Genomic DNA, 18,608 nt, shown 5'->3' on the forward strand with positions numbered 1-18,608 from the left:
AGTTGAGGTAATTTTGCAGTGATTCACATACATGTGTGTAGCTTCAGTTACTTGGTGATCGCCTTGTTTCGTCAACAAAAGCTAAACAAGGATATGGAAATACTGAGTTTATTCTCAGGAAATTAGTCATTATTATGGTCCTTTTTAAACAAGCCAAACAGCTGCTGGTGCTTTGGCCACAAGTCATAAGTTGACCACCACAAAACTAACAGACCTCATGAAACCCCTTCCTCATGAAAATTTGCACTGACAGTCAAACATTTCAATCCTAATGCATCCTTGTTGGCTACTTTTGAACACAGACACAGAAATCTTTTACTGATTCAGCTTCTAATAAAGAGAATTTCTGTAGTAACACTGTAAAAAAAAAAAAACAGCAACAGAAAGCTATTTAATAGTTTCCAGGCTGTGTTAAAATTGTATGTTGACTGAATTTGAAAACACAAGTTGAGGTAATTTTGTAATGTTTTCTAGTCAAGTATACCAATAACAGTTCTGTAAATGTGGAAGTTTTGGGGGTTTTGTTTCACCAACAAAAACTTAAAATCTGGAGAGTTTATTCCAAGAAAATTGGTCATTATTAACTTAACCCTAATCCTTTTTAAAGAAAGCTTAGCAGCTGTTAGTGCTCTGGCTACAAGGCATAAGTTAGCCACCACCAAACTATCAAACTTTCTAACGAACATTTGCACCGACAGTCAAACAGACGTAGACCGAATCTTAGTTTTGCCAGTTAAATAAAGCTTGGAAAGGTTTGTTCAAATTATGATGTAAACCAAAAGAGAATTTATTAAGCAAAACTGTAAAACAAAATTGTTTCATCTTAAAAAAAAAAGTTAGTGTTAGGTAATTTTGTAATTTTCTTGCCAAATATAGCGATAACCAGCTGTTGGCCACAAGGCTTAAGTTGGCAATGAAAAAACTAGCAAAATTCTTAGCAAAAATTTGCAGTGATGGTCAGATTTTTCAACCTAATGCATCCTCACTGGCTACTTTTGAATGCAGGCAGAGAAATCTTTTACTCATTCAGCTTCTAATATAAACCAAAAGAGAATTTATTAAGCAACACTGTAAACAATGTTTTAACTTAGACAGCCTTAAAATTTTAAGATGACTGAATCTGAAAAGAAAATTGGAGATTTTTTTTGTAACGAATCAAAACAAATGAGCTTTTCAGATACACCGTAAAAAAACGATTTGTTTCACTACTTTGGTAAGCAGGAAAGTTTTTAGCTTCAGTTACTTCGTGATTGCCTTATTTCTTCAAGAAAAAGTAAATAAGATATGGAAATACTGAATTTATTCCGAGAATAAATGATCATTATTAGGGTCCTTTTTAAACAAGCCAAGCAGCTGTTGGTGCTTTGGCCACAAGGCATAAGTTGGCAACCATGAAGCTAGCAAACTTCTACACAAAAATCTGCACTGACAGTCAAACATTTCAACCTGAATGCCTCCTCACTCGCTAATTTTGAATACAGGCACACAAATCTTTTACCCATCAGGGGATCGAATCTTAGTTTTGCCAGTTATACTGCATCAACATGAATAAAGCTTGGAAAGTTGTTGTTGCAGAGGCCTTGTGCGGCAAAAGATCTGCCTGGCTTTGACCCAACTCAGCGTGATGAGCCAAATAGCACCATTTACCGTAGATCCTGCGCCGACAGCGAGAAAAATGTTGGCCAACACGGAGTGTCATAGCAGCCAAGCGTAAAGGTGTTGATGAACTGCTGTGGGTACTGCAATCCTTCAGAGTTAAGTGAAGCCAACATGGAAGGAGCGAACTCTCAGCTTGGTTTCTCATTTTAGTCATAAAGCGGTCCGGCTGTTTTTAGGCAGGTGGAGGAGGTTTAGGATCCAACATGGCCTCCGGTTTCACTGTGGTAAACTGCAGGTTGAAAATAGAAACTGTCCTCCCAGACTCATCTATCACTGACTTCAAGCTCAGTTAGGGATGTGGCGCCTTTTCTGCCCCCTCTAACGTATTAGCTTTGTAAGGCTTTCCAACTATTGGCCCATTTAGGTAATGAACCTCTCTGTGTGTTGGACTTGAATGTAGAACAGCCAAACAACACAAGTTTTTACAGTCGCTCAAACAAATCAAAGAAAAGAAACAGATCAACATAAAAGATAAAACCATATTTTTTGTTATTCGTGGCCTCATTAGAGATTCATATTTATGATGAAGCTCAGTGAAAAGAAGGCGCAGCGCGAGTTAATTTTCCTTCTTTGTCGGGGAATAAAACAAGGGATTGATTGTGATTCGGTTCTGCCTCAAGGGTGTGTGCTCACTGTATGAAATCCCACCACAAATCTCGCCGGTCTCTCTGCTGTGACCGTGCTGGCTGTTGAAATGATATTATTTCATCTGACATGGACTCCTTTTGTTCTGCTTCTCTCCCACTCTCCTCTCATTTATAGGGGCCTGCGGGGCCAGAAGGGCCGAAGGTAAGTCCAGAAAATCATCTCTTGTTCCACTGACATTTTTCACTTTTCTTTTAGATTAAATAAAATGAGATTCTCTGACTTTGTTATCTGCTGAATGACATCAAAAATATATTTCAAGCTGACAGGGGCTTTCTCTCTCTCTCTTATAATCCCCAGTTTCTTTTTTTCATGTAGCTTCTAACATAAACCAAAAGATAATTTCTTTAGTAGCACTGTAAAAAAAAAGAAAGTTGTTTTAACTTAAAAAAAACTTAGCGTCCTGGCTGCCTTAAAATTTTAAGCAAATAAGCTTTTCAGGTTGAATAAACTTGATTGACATCCGTGTCTGTCTGCACCAGAGCTGGTATGAGCCAATCGGTGTCCTTGAAGTCCTCCTCGGACTGCTGACAGCTATTGGCATGGTTTCAGTTGCACCAACAGCGAGAGGCGTCCAATAGAAACGGCTCATATCAAACAAACAACTGCGGCTCCTAAAGAGGTTAGCGTAGATGCTGCGATGTGTCGTAACTGGAGAGTATTTCTTCACTGAAAGAAGAGCGAAGAACAGGAGTGAAGCTTTTTATAGATGGAAAAGTTTTTGCTCTTCTTCAGCTTCAGTTCGGTTAGTTGATCTGGTTAAAGTTAGCCGTGTTAGATATGACATGGCATGGTTCATCCAATCACCTGCCAGAGGATTTCTTGAAAGTGCTCACCCTTTTCCAGACAGTTTCTACGGATGGCTTCCCAGATGTTTCTGCATAACAAACCATCTGGTTTGTCGGGTTAACTTAGAGGAACTGTTTAGAAGTTCTGACGTGTTGAAGTTGGATTAACCCGAATAAACAAAATGTGTATATTTATGTTAATGAGAGAAGATGTTCGTTGATTCCACAGAATTTCTGTATGATTTTACAATGAGTGGAATAATGTTTTGGATTTGATAGTAACTGCTCAAGTGCTGGTAGCTGAATATGTTTACTCGGAGATTAGTGATACAGGGCCACAGTGAGGGCAAGTAAACAGACAAAGAGGAGAGACGGGGCTCGAACAACATGAGGAGGGAAAAAAAAGAAAAAAGAGTGACAGAGCAGGAGAGAGACGGAGAACAGAGAACGCGGAGCTAAGTGCTGCGATGCAGGCCGCGGGTCCCTGGCGGCGCTGATGTGGGGAACAGATGTAAGCCATATCCAGCCATCAGGTAGCTGCCAGTGTTTGTTCAGTGTAACCCAATCAGACACTTCCTGTCTGCGCTGTCATCTGTCGGCAAGGCCTCCCGCCGGTGTAGGAGGGGTGTGTGTGTGTGTGTGTGTGTGTGTGTGTGTGTGTGTGTGTGTGTGTGTGTGTGTGTGTGTGTGTGTGTGTGTGTGGAGGGGTCAATGATGACACACCGCCGTGTTAATGACTCATAAGCCAGGCCCCGAGGCTCCTCAATTAGATCTGCTGCTGGCGTATAGTGCTGTGTTTAGCAGAGGGGCCAAGTTTCATCACCTTGGTGATTGATTTGGTGTTATTGCATGATATAAAGTAGAGCGTGAATCATATATTTGAACTTCTCTAATATGGAACAATATATTTTATTAAGTTTCCCTCCCTAATGTGAGCAACTCTCTTTTATCCTTCATTCAAAGTTATATTTTTGATATATTAGAAAGGACCCAAAAGATAAAAAAAACCCCACTTTTTTGCATTGTTTTTCATTACTTAAAGTTTATACTTTCTCACATCTCTGATACATGTATAACTGTGGCCATGGTAACAGTAAGTCACTTTTATTACAAAGAAGCACAAATAGCCAACACAAGCAAACCACTGTGCAAGAGAGTGGGAGTGCATTAAAACAGGCTCGCTACGGCCTCACGGTCTAAATCATCTGCTTTAAGTAAGCTGGAGAACCACACTCTGAAAAATAAAAGTGCTCACTAGAACCATATAGGGTTCTTTGGCTTGTCCCTATAAAGAACCCTGTTTTGTTCCTGGTAGAACCTCTATAAAGATTCCAGAGACTTTTACCTTGATCTCATCGTAAAGGGTTATACCTTGAACCATCTGTGACAGGTTCCACCCATAACTCCCTATGAGAGGTTCTACAGAGAACCCTTCTATGGTGTAAATGGTTCCACCCAGAACCTTGTCCAGGTATTCTACACAGATCCTTTTCTCCTTCTAAGGGTGCTAACAAGAAACCACCCAAGGGATCTACCAAAAATGCCTCTGAGCAGAACCTCAATCGAGCAGAACCCTTATTTCTAAGATTTTTCAGTAAATGAAGGATTTTTGTTTTTAACTTTCTCTTCTCTCAGTTTGAAACTTGACAGAATTTTTTTCCAAACTTCCAGTCTTGCCCTCTGCCTGTATTGTCCATAACTTAGCAGATCTTAAAATATGACATGCAGTATTTATTCCGGCCTGGTTTTGTAAGGTCAGCACACACAGGGGTGTACGGGCTGAAGTGTGGGTGGGAACAATAGACAGGCCTGCTCACAGGCGCTTAATGTAGGCTCGACCTTTGATGCTGCTACAGTTTGATTGTTTACTTTGTCAAATTTGACTTTGAGTTTCTTTGCAAGCGAAATACAGTGCGATTGTAACGACACCTGAGGGCTTTTGTGTTTGTTTTTCAGGGTTCACTCGGGCTCCCAGGCATCCCAGGTGTCGACGGACTGAAGGTGAGGTTATAAGACATTTGATGACTGTGGTGCGGGTTTCTCTACCCCTCTTGTTTTTTGGCTGTTTGCTTGTCATGTAGAGTAGCTTTCACTGAGAAAAATGTGAGATGCTGCAAAATAGTCTTTATTGATAAATCATTTGTTCTCATTCAGTTGTGAAGTCTTACAGTCAGCATGCCCCCAGTCAGGAGAGGCATACAGCTATGAACAGCTGTGGACAGAGTTGGCAATAAAAGGTATTCTAGCCAAAAAAAGATTCAGTTTAAGTGTACACCATATTTAGAATATTTTTTACCACTTTGCTTTGCCATCAGTCAGCCTTGTCAGACAATAAAACACCTTTTATATGCGCCAAATATCGCTCCATCCAAACCAACCAAACTCCACAGGCGAAATAAGTAATTTTACTTCACACAGCACAGGATATGCATTTTCTATTGCAGCCTCAGACAGATAGTTAGTCTGTCTCATTGTGTGACTTTGGTGAATCCAAACTATCCTTTTAAAACAGAGAAGTCTCACAATAACACTGGCACACTATCAGATTGAGGCAGAAGTAGGCCAACAATGTCTGCGCAGTGCAAGGTAGAATTACTGATTTTGCCTATGGACTTTGGTTGGTTTAGAGAGAGCAGTATTTGGCTTATATAACAGCAGTTTCCAGTCAGAAAAGGCTGTCTGACAGCAAAGTAAAGTGGTGAAAATACTTTAAATATAGTGTACAATTAATTGATACTGATTGTCTTTTTTAGGTGGACCTATTTTGAGTGGATAAAATACCGTTTGTTGCTGACCCTGACCACAGATCGCCATCCATGGTTGCTAAAATTGCAGCAACTTCATAATGCTTAATTGATTCAGTTCCCCTCTAAATGTAGCCTGAACATGCTCCCTCGCAGAATAATACACACGACAAAGTTCAGAAAGCCAACCTCCTGAAAGTATTTTATGTTCAAAAGACTCACTTTAACATACTTACAGTTTTCATTAGTCTTTGTGGCCATGTGTTGCACTTTTCATATTAGAAAAGTTCTGCCATGCATTCTGACAATTTCAAACCGCTATCCTATTTGGGAGAAATCCCCTGGGCTGAATCTTCAAGCCTTAACCACAAAATAGCATTTCGAGCTGCCTGTGAATCTGCTCACACTCTGGGCTCGTTTCTGCATTTCATTCTCAAAGCCAGTAAAGAAGACACAGTGCAGGTGCTGCACAATGGCAAAAAATGGAGGGGCCCTATTTATTCCAGAACAAACGGCGATATAAGCAACGAGACTGAATAGGGAGCCGACTTGAGGGGCGCCATCTTTCGAATCTCAAGCCCGCGTTTACAAAGATATAAGCGGGGAGGCACGCATGGCTGTAATAGGAACCAGAGTAAAGAAGTTTCATCTTGGAGTGAAAGCCATACTGACTCTGGAGACAGCAAAAGCTGAAGGCCTAATTCCATACTTGTGTAAGGAGCGGGGTTTGCCAGCACCCATGAAATAGAACTCCAGTGCTGTGCAATGCAGTTATAAAACAGAATCCGTTATGGTATGTAACTGTCACTCATGCAGAAAGTTGAAGTCTGAAGCAGCCGAGGCTGCTCTGCCAGCCGTGGCAGGTTGACTGGCAGACATCATATTGATCTGACATAGATATCCACGAAAAGGGGAGGAACACTAATGCAAACCTTATCAGCCCCCAGATTAGGCGTTTTTTAATCAGACTCCATCATCATTATGGCAATATATCATCATCATTATGTGAATGACTCCCATATGTGGGCTGATAGATGATACAAGATTCCAGCATTTATGACGAGTTTCACTGCTGGCGTGCAGCCGAGAGGAAACGCCCTATACACAGATCATACCCACTGATATTCACACAACGCTGCGTGAAAACAAAGCATTGTGGGAAAAATGAAAACAATAAGAAACCGAGAGGGGAAAAACAAACAAGGTTTGTTACTAGAATGAAATTAAAATAAACCCCGACTCCAAGTTTGGACGCTGCGTAAATAAAAACCCAGTCACGACACTATTACCTGAATATTCTAAGCAGGTGCTTTTTGAGCTTTCCACAACTTTCCCAGTCTTCTGTTGCCCCGACTTATTTGGAACATGATGCAGGCGTTAAATTTCAGAAAATACAATGAAGTTTATGATTTTGGACAATATATATGTAGTCTTTGTGTTGTATTCAGCTGAAAAAATGATTAGTAAATCATTGCATTCTGTTTTTATTTACATTTTACAAAGCATCCAAACTTTTTTTAAAAAAATTGCGCATACAATAACCCCAGTTTTGTTTACAGTCTGGCCAGTGTTGAGCAGCCCTTTGACGTGTATTAATTTCATTTAGATGACAGTTCGCTTTATTTTTCCATCCTGGTTCCATTATTCGGCATCATCCAGTTAAAGTTGTCTGTCTGGTTTGAGAAATAGCTGCTCCTCTTCTGAAAGGGTAATGATGTGGTAGGTTTGCAGAGGTGAGGAGGTTAATTGTTTCTGGCAACAGACGGACTGAGGTTGGTTTCAGGGATTCAGACTCACACTAACAGCGAGCTGGCATTCATCAAATGGACTTGGCTTTCTTCTTTAGATCGTGTTCGCAACCAAACCGGAGATAATTAAACTTTTAATCAGCTTGTTTATCCTCCCTACTTTCAGATTTAGCTTGCGGTTATAATATTTGATTTTTTGGGGGGAATTTTATGGAATTTATTTGCTCATAGCTGTAACGTGGAAAGTCCATATAGTAAAATACACAATTTACCAGATCTACTGCTCCATTATCAATCCTGCAAATGCTTAACACCTGTGCAGTGATGACACAAACTTAATCTCCAGGGTCAAGGTTAGAGGTTATCTCTGTCAAGCTTTTTTGTATCTCCTGACCTGAAATCAAAGTTCACATTGCTGAAACAGCACACTGAATGCAGCCACTGTGTGTATGTTATGCTGTCCGTAGGGGGATGTTGGCATCCCAGGACTGGACGGTATCCCCGGAGCCAAGGTCTGGTGCACACATATTCTGTGCGCTCTTATTTTTGTTAACTCATAGTCATAATTTACTTTTTCTTTTTTTATTGTTTTGAAGTCATTCATAATTTTCCACCCTTCCTGATCAAAGAAATGTTCCTTTTTAACTTTTGGACACTTTTTGCCGTGTTTTTTTTATTTTTTTGTCATGCTTTTTGATCCTTTTTTAAATTATTATTTTTTCATTTATTTTAGTTTATTTATTCATATTCTTTCTCATTCACTTTTAGGAAACATGCATATCTTTTCATTATCCCTTGTGGAATATTATGTTTTGGTTTCCACTTTAAGACACTGTCATAACCATGTCATGACACCTGTTATGAGCATGCTAATTAGTGCTAATTTCACATAGTTTGAGGTGTCTTTTTTTATGACAACTTTGCAGTGATCAAGCCGATAATTTCTCAGTTATTACAACTTGTTACTGTACTCTGTTGTCAAACTGGCCTTATAACATTTAATGACATCTTTACGACAAGTTCAAAATGTGCCAGTGTCATAACACAAGTTCTCATAACAAATACATATCAAACAATGTCAACTTTGCATTGAACATTATTATTATTGCTGTAATGACAGTCAGTAAACATTATGAAAGACTCCATCATTTTCATATGAGGTGTCATGACATGGTTGCGACAGTGTAATGACAGTCTTATGCACACATGTTCATAAAAGTGTTTCCTATGTTTGCATGATCTATATTTGCCAATATATCAGTCAGAATGTGTTACCTAAACAGCAGATATCCATGTATGTAATTAAATGCAATAGTCGTACCCACATATGATTAACTGAAATTGTGGTGAAATATTACTTTCAGTAATGACTGTGCAAGTTTAAGAGAAAAAACTTCAAAAAGCTGAAACTTGAGGGTCTGTCTGGGGAAAAAGCAGCCATAACACAAGAGACTTTCCATAATCTAACATGAATTTAACCCCAGATACAATCTGACCCTCAGCGGCAGCAATAATTCCCCGACTGAGCCCACCTCCCCCTGAGCTTTTCTGTCTTTAATACTCTGCTTTCTTTCCCAACAGGGTGAAATGGGAGAGCGAGGTGAAAAGGTAAAGCGCTAATTCAGATTGCCAAACATTATTGTTAGCATCAGTCTTCATATCCCACAATGTGTTAGATCAGCCGTCATGTTCTGCTTTTGCTTCGCACAACTCCAGCTTGTTTTTTTTTTTCATTTTGCCCATCAGTGAGTCAGTGTGAATCACTGAGTCACAAAATTGAACCCAATTTCTCCCAACAAGCCCTTGGAGGAGACCAAAAAAAAACTGAACCCACACAATAGCCTCAGTGAGCCCTTTTTCTCTCCGTTCCCTAAGTCTGATGTTGTTGGACAGCAGCGGGTGGGAGGTGTGAACGCTGCCTGAGCCCGAGACAGAGACAGGCCGGGGAGGGAGGTGATGACTCAGTGTTCTTCATCGACCGCAAAACTGGCCTTCGGGCAGTTGCTGCTCTGAGTTTTTCTTCAAATCAGAGACTTGCTCCCCAACACACCTGATTCTTTGTGATAATGAGGCTGTGCGGGCACATGGCCAATCTCCTAGCAACAAGCCCTCAAAGCATCATGGGTGTCCTGTCGAGAATTAGCCGGATGCAAATATTGGCTCAATAGAAAATGCATCTAGAGGAGATTGCTTTGGCGGGAGTTCAGAAAAGAACTGGACAGTCTGACAAGGTGGATTGGTTTCTGCTTTGGTGTCTTGTTTCTCTGACTCTGTTTTTATCCCATAGTCTTCAGAGCAGAGGATCACAAACATTTTTGCTTATGACCCTTTGAAAAGAAAGCTATGTTATCATCACTAATGGGATAATGGGAAGTTGTGAGCTTCTTCCCTTCTTGCGCAGGATGTGAAGCAATCTTACCTAATATGAAAACAGCCGAAATTATTACGAGGTGGAGAAGAAACACATCTTATATGACCCAATGCACCCTTTTTATAGGCATGTCCTAAAAAAAATGGGAAGGGTTGGTAAATATATGTAAGTAAATTGTCCTCCAACTATATATAAACAAGACTGAGCTAAGAAAATTAGGAATCACAAGCAGTGCAGCGAAGACATCACTCACTTTGTATTTGGACAATTTTTCGCCCCTGTCAGCTGAAGTTCACTGCATGTTATTAAGATTTATAAGACTTTGCAGAGTTTTTTTAAAGCATAAAAACTATCCATTATTTCATGGTTAAAGAGGCAAACATTAGAGAAAAGTCAGACAAAGTAAACAATTGCTGTCGCAGAATATGTTTAATATTTTCTTTCCAATCTTTTTAGTCATACTGAGTCTCTTCTGATGGTTCCTGAAACCCACGGGTTGAGAATCACAAATTTAAAATTGGCTTTGTTCCTTCACTATAGAGCCAGCAGGCAAATTTAGGAAAGCAATTATTTTAGACCTGACTTTCCGCTAGCAGTCATTTTAACTTCTAACTGATGAATGACAATGCATCTAAACAAATGGATGCTTGATGTCAAGCATACTGCGTGGTATAGTAAGTTCCTTTTTAATATTCTCCACAAGCTCACCACCTTTGATTTAAAATCCTTGGAATTATTTTTCATTGTATGACTCATAATCTATTAGGCTGTCATTTGCTTAATATAAAAACATGTGGATTTATCAAAAGTGAAATGATGAGCCTGCCTGCCAAAGGCAGCACTGAAGTTCATTCCAAAGTACTATGAGCTTTTATTGCGACAGGAGCCAAACATGTTAACATAAATTGTTGTTTTTGGCTGTGGTTGCCAACTGAAGAGCCAGTGGGCGAATTCGAGAAAACAATGCTAGCCTCTGACAGAAAGAAAGTGATTGCTTGAGGAGCACAGAGCCTGTTACAGTAGGCTTGTTTTCTTCAAGTTCTGACATCATGAGGATGATATTCTCCACAAGGACACAGCACTTTATTTTAAATGCTTGTGTTTGCTGTTCACCTTCACATTAGAACGTATTAGGATATAGTGTTCTTGATATAAAATCAGCTGGGTTTATGTGATAAACAAAGGAAGTAGGAAGTAGGAACAAAGGACCCTGGGAAAATAGGATCTTTAGAACATAGGACCTCAGGAACATAAGACCCTGGGAACATAGGACCTTTGGAGCAAAGGACTTTAGGAACATAGGACCTTGGAAATATAGTGAACACAGGACCTGAGGCTACATAAGCAAAGTGGAGCTAAATGCTAATGTCAACATGCTAACATGCTCACAGTGACAATGCTACATGCTGATGTTTAGCAGGTATGATGCTTACCATGTTCACCATCTTAGTTTAGCATGTTAGCATGCTAACATTTAGTAATTAGGACTGAAACAAAGTACAGCTGAGGCTGATGGCCTGAATTGTTAGTTTTACAGTTACTTGACAATAAATAACAAATTGAAATTAAAATTGTTGACCTTATGATGGTGCTAGATGAAAAGTTATCACCCTCACTCATTTATCATGGGGTGGACATTAATGTCTGTACCACATTTCATGGGAACAGATCAAATAATCGTTAAAACATTTCAGTTTTAACCACAAATGTCAACTTCATGGTGGCACAAGAGAAAAAGTCAGGGGATCGCCAAAGCAATTAGGGTCAGTTGTCTGGGAACCATGAATGTCTGTGCAAAACTTCACGGCAATACATCCAATATTTTTTTTTGAGATATTGCAATCTGGACCAAAGAGGTAGACAGACCTTCCAGCTCACATTGCCTTCCATAGAGCCAGTGTGGCTAAAAACAGCACTGACATTCAATCTATTTCACACAGCTGAGATGGAAAAGTTGTGAATTTAGCAATGAAGTTCTTCACTGTTGATGCCAGGAGTTTAGGACCTCCAGTCTGCCCCACAGAGTGCATTACATCACCTGAAGTCATTCATATTCGAACCATGTGTGATGACTCAGTTAGTGACCAAAGTGAGTTAAACATACACAGTAATGGTGCTTCATCTTCGCTACAACGTTCTTTTGCTCCAAGCATCCATTACGTTGTTTTACAGGGCAGTCAATCACAGAAAAAGCAGAATTGTCAAAGAGCTGCTATGTGTTAGGCGTGTTTAAACAATCTGGCAATCATGTTTAACATCTCTTTCTTTACATTTTACATTCATTGTTTTCAGCATTGACACATTCTTGCGATCAATAAACTGAATGTTTGATTTCATCACAGGGCGATATGGGTGAAGACGGACCGAGAGGTGATATGGGAGAGAAGGTACGTAAATTTACCTTTCCTGCTCTTGGAACTTGCACTGAGAAACAGCAGGGTCTGGCTGTGGCCGGAAAACATAAAGGAGAAAAAAGAAAAAAGTTAATGTTAGCCATCTGAGAGGAGATCTGTGGAAGTAACTGAGGTCAAGTGCCATCAGCTGCAGTCAAGGCTGCACAACAGCAATCATCCTGGCACTTGATGCATCCTCTGTGCTTAATGTGGACTTAATTGCTATGCTATGCTGACGCTACATTTTCTGGTTGGATGGCTGCTGCATTAATTTGGGACCATTTATCATCAAGACAGCTTGTCAAGTTGGGATCCATTTCCAACAAAAGGCAGAGTGGAGCTGTTTTGGACAGATTGTTCAGATCTAAAGTAATAGATTCATGTTTCTTTCCAAAAAGCCTTTGTTTTCTGGAAAAGTTTTTTTTTTTTTTTGTCTCTTGTGTTAGTACACCGACATCATGTCCAGAGGCAGCTTATGCATCCTTCGCTTCACGCTGCCTTTACTGTTATTATTTAGTTAAAGCAGCATTTATGAAAATAGGTCAGAGCCTTATTTGTATTGGGTGACCTCATGACAAAATTTGGACCGCTTTACATTTCAAACACAAAACAATTAGGGATTGGAATAAACGCTTCTTTGAGAATGTCGATTCAGCTTCTCATCAGCCCATGCAAAAATTGCTCACACTTCTGGGAAAAGATAAAGCTTCTTCCTGGAGTTGCCAAAAATTGGTAACACAGTTGCTAAGAACAGAAAGCAGACACAAAATGCTGTGATTATTTTTTATTTTTATTTTTTTTGATACACTGGAGATGCTGCAAAAATGAGTTGGGTATAAAAAACAAACTATAACTGATAGACCAGCATTGAAGTAGTAGAGGCAGTGTACTCAAAATGTCACTGCCAATTTATAGCTGTTCAGCACAGAACAACTTTGATAACTTCTCACTTTATGGGTACTCTGGTTTTTAAAAGACTGCCGAACACGGCTGCCAAGAAAGACACCGTTTGAGGGAAACAGATGCAGGATATCATCTGTGGAAAATGAGTGAACAAAAAGGAAAGTGGAGGGCGATAAAACTTTGCAACTCGAGCGCCGCTTTGATCTGGTCTACCTTAACGCAGTAAAAAGCGAAAAAATGGATTTTGGCTGCAGGAGTAAAGGAGAAAAAGTGGAATTGAGTACCACGGGGATTCAGGCTTCTGTAGCCAGTCACCTGCCATTCATTCTTCAACAGCGTATATTCGTGTATTTCGCAATAAAAAGAGACAGAAAGTCGTGTAAAGACCTGGAAATAGTGAGGATTTTTTCATTTGTATGGATGGGATTACCTCATTGTGTCAGATTGTCAGTGTCAGAAAGTAAAAGTGTTTTTTTTTTAAACGTAGTGCACATATGGCAGGAATAAGTTTTTCAGTCAAGATATAACTCAGTATACATCCAGATGAGTTCAACATGTGTCAGACACACCCAGCATTGATTGATTTTTCTGTAGAGGGGAAAAAAGGTTTCATGCATACTCATATACAAACCCCAATTCCAAAAAAGTTGGGATGTTGTGCCAATGTAAATAAAAACAGAATGCAATGGTTTGCAAGAACTTTTTGACCTATATTCTACTGAGTACAGCACAAAGACAAGGTAATTAATGTTCAAACTGATTAACTTAATTGTTTTTTGTAAAATGTAAGCATTTGGGAACAGAGGACACTAAATCCTGAAGTTCTTCTTCATTCTTGCTTTATGTATGACTGCAAGTTCTCAATAGTCAGCAGTCACTGTTGTGCTTCATTCCTTCATAAGGAAGGAAAGTCTCCGAAAAAGATGTGTCTGGATGGCAGCATATGTTGCTGCAAAAACTTTTTGTCCCTTTGCGCCTCAACAGAGATGACACTGAACCATGATGTCATGGGCACTAACACACCCCCGTACCATCACAGATGCTGGCTTGTGAACTTTGTACTGGCAACAGTCTGGACGGTCTGTACTGGGGCTGTAAATTCACGCCGAGCATGTTGCCATCGGAGTTATGTGCCTGATCAGTTGGTCTTCCCCGATATTATTTTTTCACTGGTGGAAGAAGAAACCACAGAGGGTAGAGAGGGACAGAGCAGGGGAGGGGAGAACATCTTTTCGTCCTCCCCTGCTGAAGATGCCAAAGTTAACAATACACAGCACGCACTGCGGGGAAAATGTGGTAACACGGGGTGAGAGGTGAGGCAGCAAAAGCTTCGGCATGGTGAGCAGAGAGACCTCAGGGAGTGCAGCGGGGGGAGAGAAATGGCGGGGCATGCAGTCGGACGGGGCTTTGCATGAGACAAAAGGAGATTGTTTTGACGGCGGGGGATCTGCAGAGTGTGAAAGAGACTAAATGACAGGAAATAATATACACTCTGTTAACATGCAGACTCAAGTTTAAATGCACACACACAAAATCGCTTCCCTTCCCGTAATAACAGACACCGTCTGTTACTCTCTGGATTATGACTGTCAAAAAGATGAAGTTTGATGGCTTAGATGAAAGAATATTTACAGTACAGTATGACACCCCTCATTAATTGGATGTTCTGAGGATTTGTGGTCAATGGTAGAAGAAGTGCTCAGATCCTTTACTTAAGTAATACCACAGAGTGTAAAAGTACTCTATTACAAGAAAACTTTTTCAAAGTACATATGTATTATATGTCAAGTCAATTTTACTTGCAGCTTGCTACATCATGGCAGAAGTTATCTCAGGGCATTGTCTCTATAGATCAGGTCTTGACCATACTGTTTATAATGCTTTGAATTTTATAATTTAATTTTACAGAGACTCAACAATTCCCATCAACAGTAGGTAGAAGGACGACAGTGGCAAAGAAAAACTTATTTTAAGATACAGAAAACTCAAGCAAAACAAAGTTTGTAACTACTTTTTGATTATATATATAGCAACTATGAGGCTGCAGACCTCCAGCGGCCCCAGGTTTGTCAGTTGGTTGTATATTATTAAATTAATCACAAAAGTTCACTTTCTGGCAGACAGTTGGGTGAGAAAGCTTATTCTGCTTTCATGACTGTACAGTAAATACTGTATGTGGCCAGAGCACCTCCATAGCATCTCTAAAGGTGATTTATTAAGCCGTTAAACCTCGTTTGTTCATTCCGTTCAAAAACCAAACAGTAAAAATGGCACTTTGCCATTTTAATGGGTGGTTTTGTGTCCGACTATTTCTTGGCCAGGACCAAGAACGTCCTGGAGTTTCCACCGGTTGCCTGGTAACTAGCCCTAACCCGGGCCAAGAAACAGTTCTGCACATAACCAGCCATAAAACAGCAACAACTGACCCTTCCCTCTTTGGAACCTCTGACAACTTTCTGCTTTTCTGTAGATATGTTATGTGCAATGCTCATTGTCTGTGTTGAAAAGAAAACCAAATTTTGTCTGCAAAGAAAAGTTGATTAGGGACATGTAAGTACATCATAAATGTATAGTTACATCTTAAGTTTAATGTTAAAAAAAAATTTAGCTATCTAGCAAGCTAATCTATGTATCTTTGTTTAGCTAGCTACAGCTAGTTACATCTGATAGCTAATGCTAGCAAAACATTAGCTAGCTAATTGACATCAATTGTGAGCTAGCTAATTACATCTGATAGTGGATGTTTGCAAAATGCAAACTTACTAGCTGGCTAATCTACATAATTCATTAGCTAGCTAGTTTTCTTTTTCTTTTTTAAATGAACCAACTTAAGATGTGACTATACACTATATTCCGCTTTTACAGGTCCTCCAACAACATTGTTAATGAAAATGTCTAAATTAAGTGTACTTTTTAGCACAGATAATGAGGTTAGCATATAGCATATCTTCAGTACAGGAAAATAGAAAGTTGACTGGGTTCATTTTGGGGCACAGAACAAAAAGGGGCAGGACTTAGGAAGTGTCAATTGTCAGTTTTTATACAGGTTGAAAAAACAAGCTATAGCGTGTTAATTAGTGTGTTTTAGAGATGTTATAAGAATTCATTATTACCTAATCTGTGTTGGACCAGTTTCAAAATCTTTACTAGCTCATACTGTGCTCACAAGATGCATAGGCCATTCCTAAATAAAGGAAAACCTACGTCAGGTGTAATAGTGGCTCAGCAACAAGGTACTGTTGGAAAGTAACTTGTACTTTTGAGTATTTCCATTTGTCCCTACTTTATACTTCCTCTCCAGTGTATTTCAGAGGGAAATATTGTAATTTCTGCTCAAATACCTTTATCGCTACAGCTGTAGTTACTTTTAGGGTGGAGATTTGACAGAATGGACAATATAATAAGATTTTAAAATTTACAACATGTTGTTAAAGATGAAACCAGTGGTTTCCAACCTTTTTGGCATCTTACAAAAAGCAGTGTGCAGTTGAGGTCATATTTCAGAACCCTATGAGTTGTTAACAGCTCCACCAAATAGTTATTTTTTTACTTCTAAACTTCTCACATGGTTTCATTTCAATAAATGTTTGAATGATCCAATATTTCACAGAAAACTGAAAACAGATTTGTATCAGAACTTAGTTTTTTCCTCTTTATTCTCCCATTAATCATCCCATGACCCCTCTGATTCATCTGGTGACCTTTTGGGGAGGGGTCAAGATAATAATACTTATGTTCTTTTACTTAAATAGGGTTTTACATGCTGGACTTGGAGTATCCTTTACTTTGTTGTATTGGTGCTTTTACTCAAGTAAAGGATTTGCAAAGTTACCAGCAATTAAAGTGATCAAATAAATGTAATGGAGTATAAAGCAGCAAGAAACACACATCTTAAACATGTACTTATATACAGTATTTGAGTAAATCTACTCTCACCACATTTTATAGACCACATTTATGCAACACATTACCTGCTGTGTTGCTTTCATAAGACATCATCAACTGTGAGGAAAAATGTTTCCAACAGCCTCTGCATGTCCATCTCTGGCCTCATTTAAAACAAATCATTACCGCAGTTAAAAGCTTTAGTTCTGAACCATTTACCTCTGATGCATTCTGCCTAAGTATTTAACTAGCTGTGAAATTAACTGTGACTCCTCCTGTTGAAAAAGTCGGCGCTCAGAGATAGGAAAAAATGGTTTAAAAAAATAAACCCAAGTAAACTCTTGAATTGTTTTTTTTTTTTTTTTGGGATCTTCCAGGCTGTGAGTGGTGCTTGGCTCCGGCCGGTGTGGCACAGTGGTTGGTATAATTTTTGAATCCTAAGATCCGGTCCAGGCTCTTGTGAACTGGCCGCGTTTCAGCTGTTGGCAGGGCCTCTCTGCCCTGGGAGCCAATCATAATCTGTGTTGCCTCACATATATTTCTAACTCGGCGACTGAGGTCGATATTCAGCTGAGGCCGCTTAGTTTGGTCATCTTTTACTAATGACTGTAATATGAAGTAGGAGTCATGTTTTGAGGGCTGCGGTGACATTTAATGGTTGCATTTGTCACAACTCTGTCTCGGCTTCATTGCTCGCTGATTAATCCTCTCCATCTCATTCGCTCTCGCCTGGCAAACAGCTGGAAAACGGCCTGATTTGCTAAGTATACGTTATGAGATCTTCATGCTATTATCTTTAAATGGCAATAAGCAGCGACAGCTCTGGGTGCCTGTAATGAAGTGGAGCTGTGGTGACAGCTCTCCATCCTGCTCTGCTCTGTGGTTAAATCACAGGCTGGAGCCTCACCATGGTAATTGGCCCAATTGGGACATTTCAGCACTCTGTGCCACACCTCAGCTCACCTCCCAACTCCACCACTTTTTCCATCTCATAGTACTTCGTTTGGAAGAGATTAAACTGGTGAAAACTCTCACTTGGTTCTTGGGCTCGGTGTCACTTGTGTTAGGTCTGTCGTGCCGGAAAGCGTCAGCAGAAGCGGAGGGAAAGTGTTAATTGCTTGTGAAGCATCCTCTCATACTTGTTTTCACATGGGTTGTGGTGGCTTTTTTTTTTAAGTGTGAACCATCTTGTCAATTCTTGTTATTCACAGTATTAACCCCTGAAGCTCTCAGATCACTACACTGTAAAAAATCATACAGAAGTTTAGTGGAATCAACTAATAATTTCCCATTAACTAATTTGTTTAGGTTAATTGAACTTAAAATCTCTAGTGTTTATTTAGAGAACACTTAAGTTCTGAAGTTTACTAAAAATATTTTCTCATGTACTGAATTAATATGAAGTTTATTTGAATAGAAAAGTTTGTTTTGAATCAGTACAAAATTAACGCCACTAGCTTGCCTTTTCACAT

The 18,608-nt window shown here is 39.5% G+C and overlaps 1 protein-coding gene across 1 annotated transcript in view; it reads left to right on the forward strand.

The window, feature by feature from the left end:
* The window catches only part of col25a1 (collagen type XXV alpha 1 chain), a 232,752-nt gene that overhangs the window by 160,982 nt on the left and 53,162 nt on the right, over positions 1-18,608 (forward strand). The window contains 5 exon segments of the mRNA XM_084711919.1: positions 2,422-2,448; positions 5,049-5,093; positions 8,052-8,096; positions 9,166-9,192; positions 12,298-12,342. Of these exon segments, the coding sequence (XP_084568045.1) occupies positions 2,422-2,448; positions 5,049-5,093; positions 8,052-8,096; positions 9,166-9,192; positions 12,298-12,342 (189 nt within the window).

This window comes from Lutjanus erythropterus, chromosome 23 (genome assembly GCF_056507025.1).
Source record: "Lutjanus erythropterus isolate fLutEry1 chromosome 23, fLutEry1.hap2, whole genome shotgun sequence".
Taxonomy (NCBI): domain Eukaryota; kingdom Metazoa; phylum Chordata; class Actinopteri; order Lutjaniformes; family Lutjanidae; genus Lutjanus; species Lutjanus erythropterus.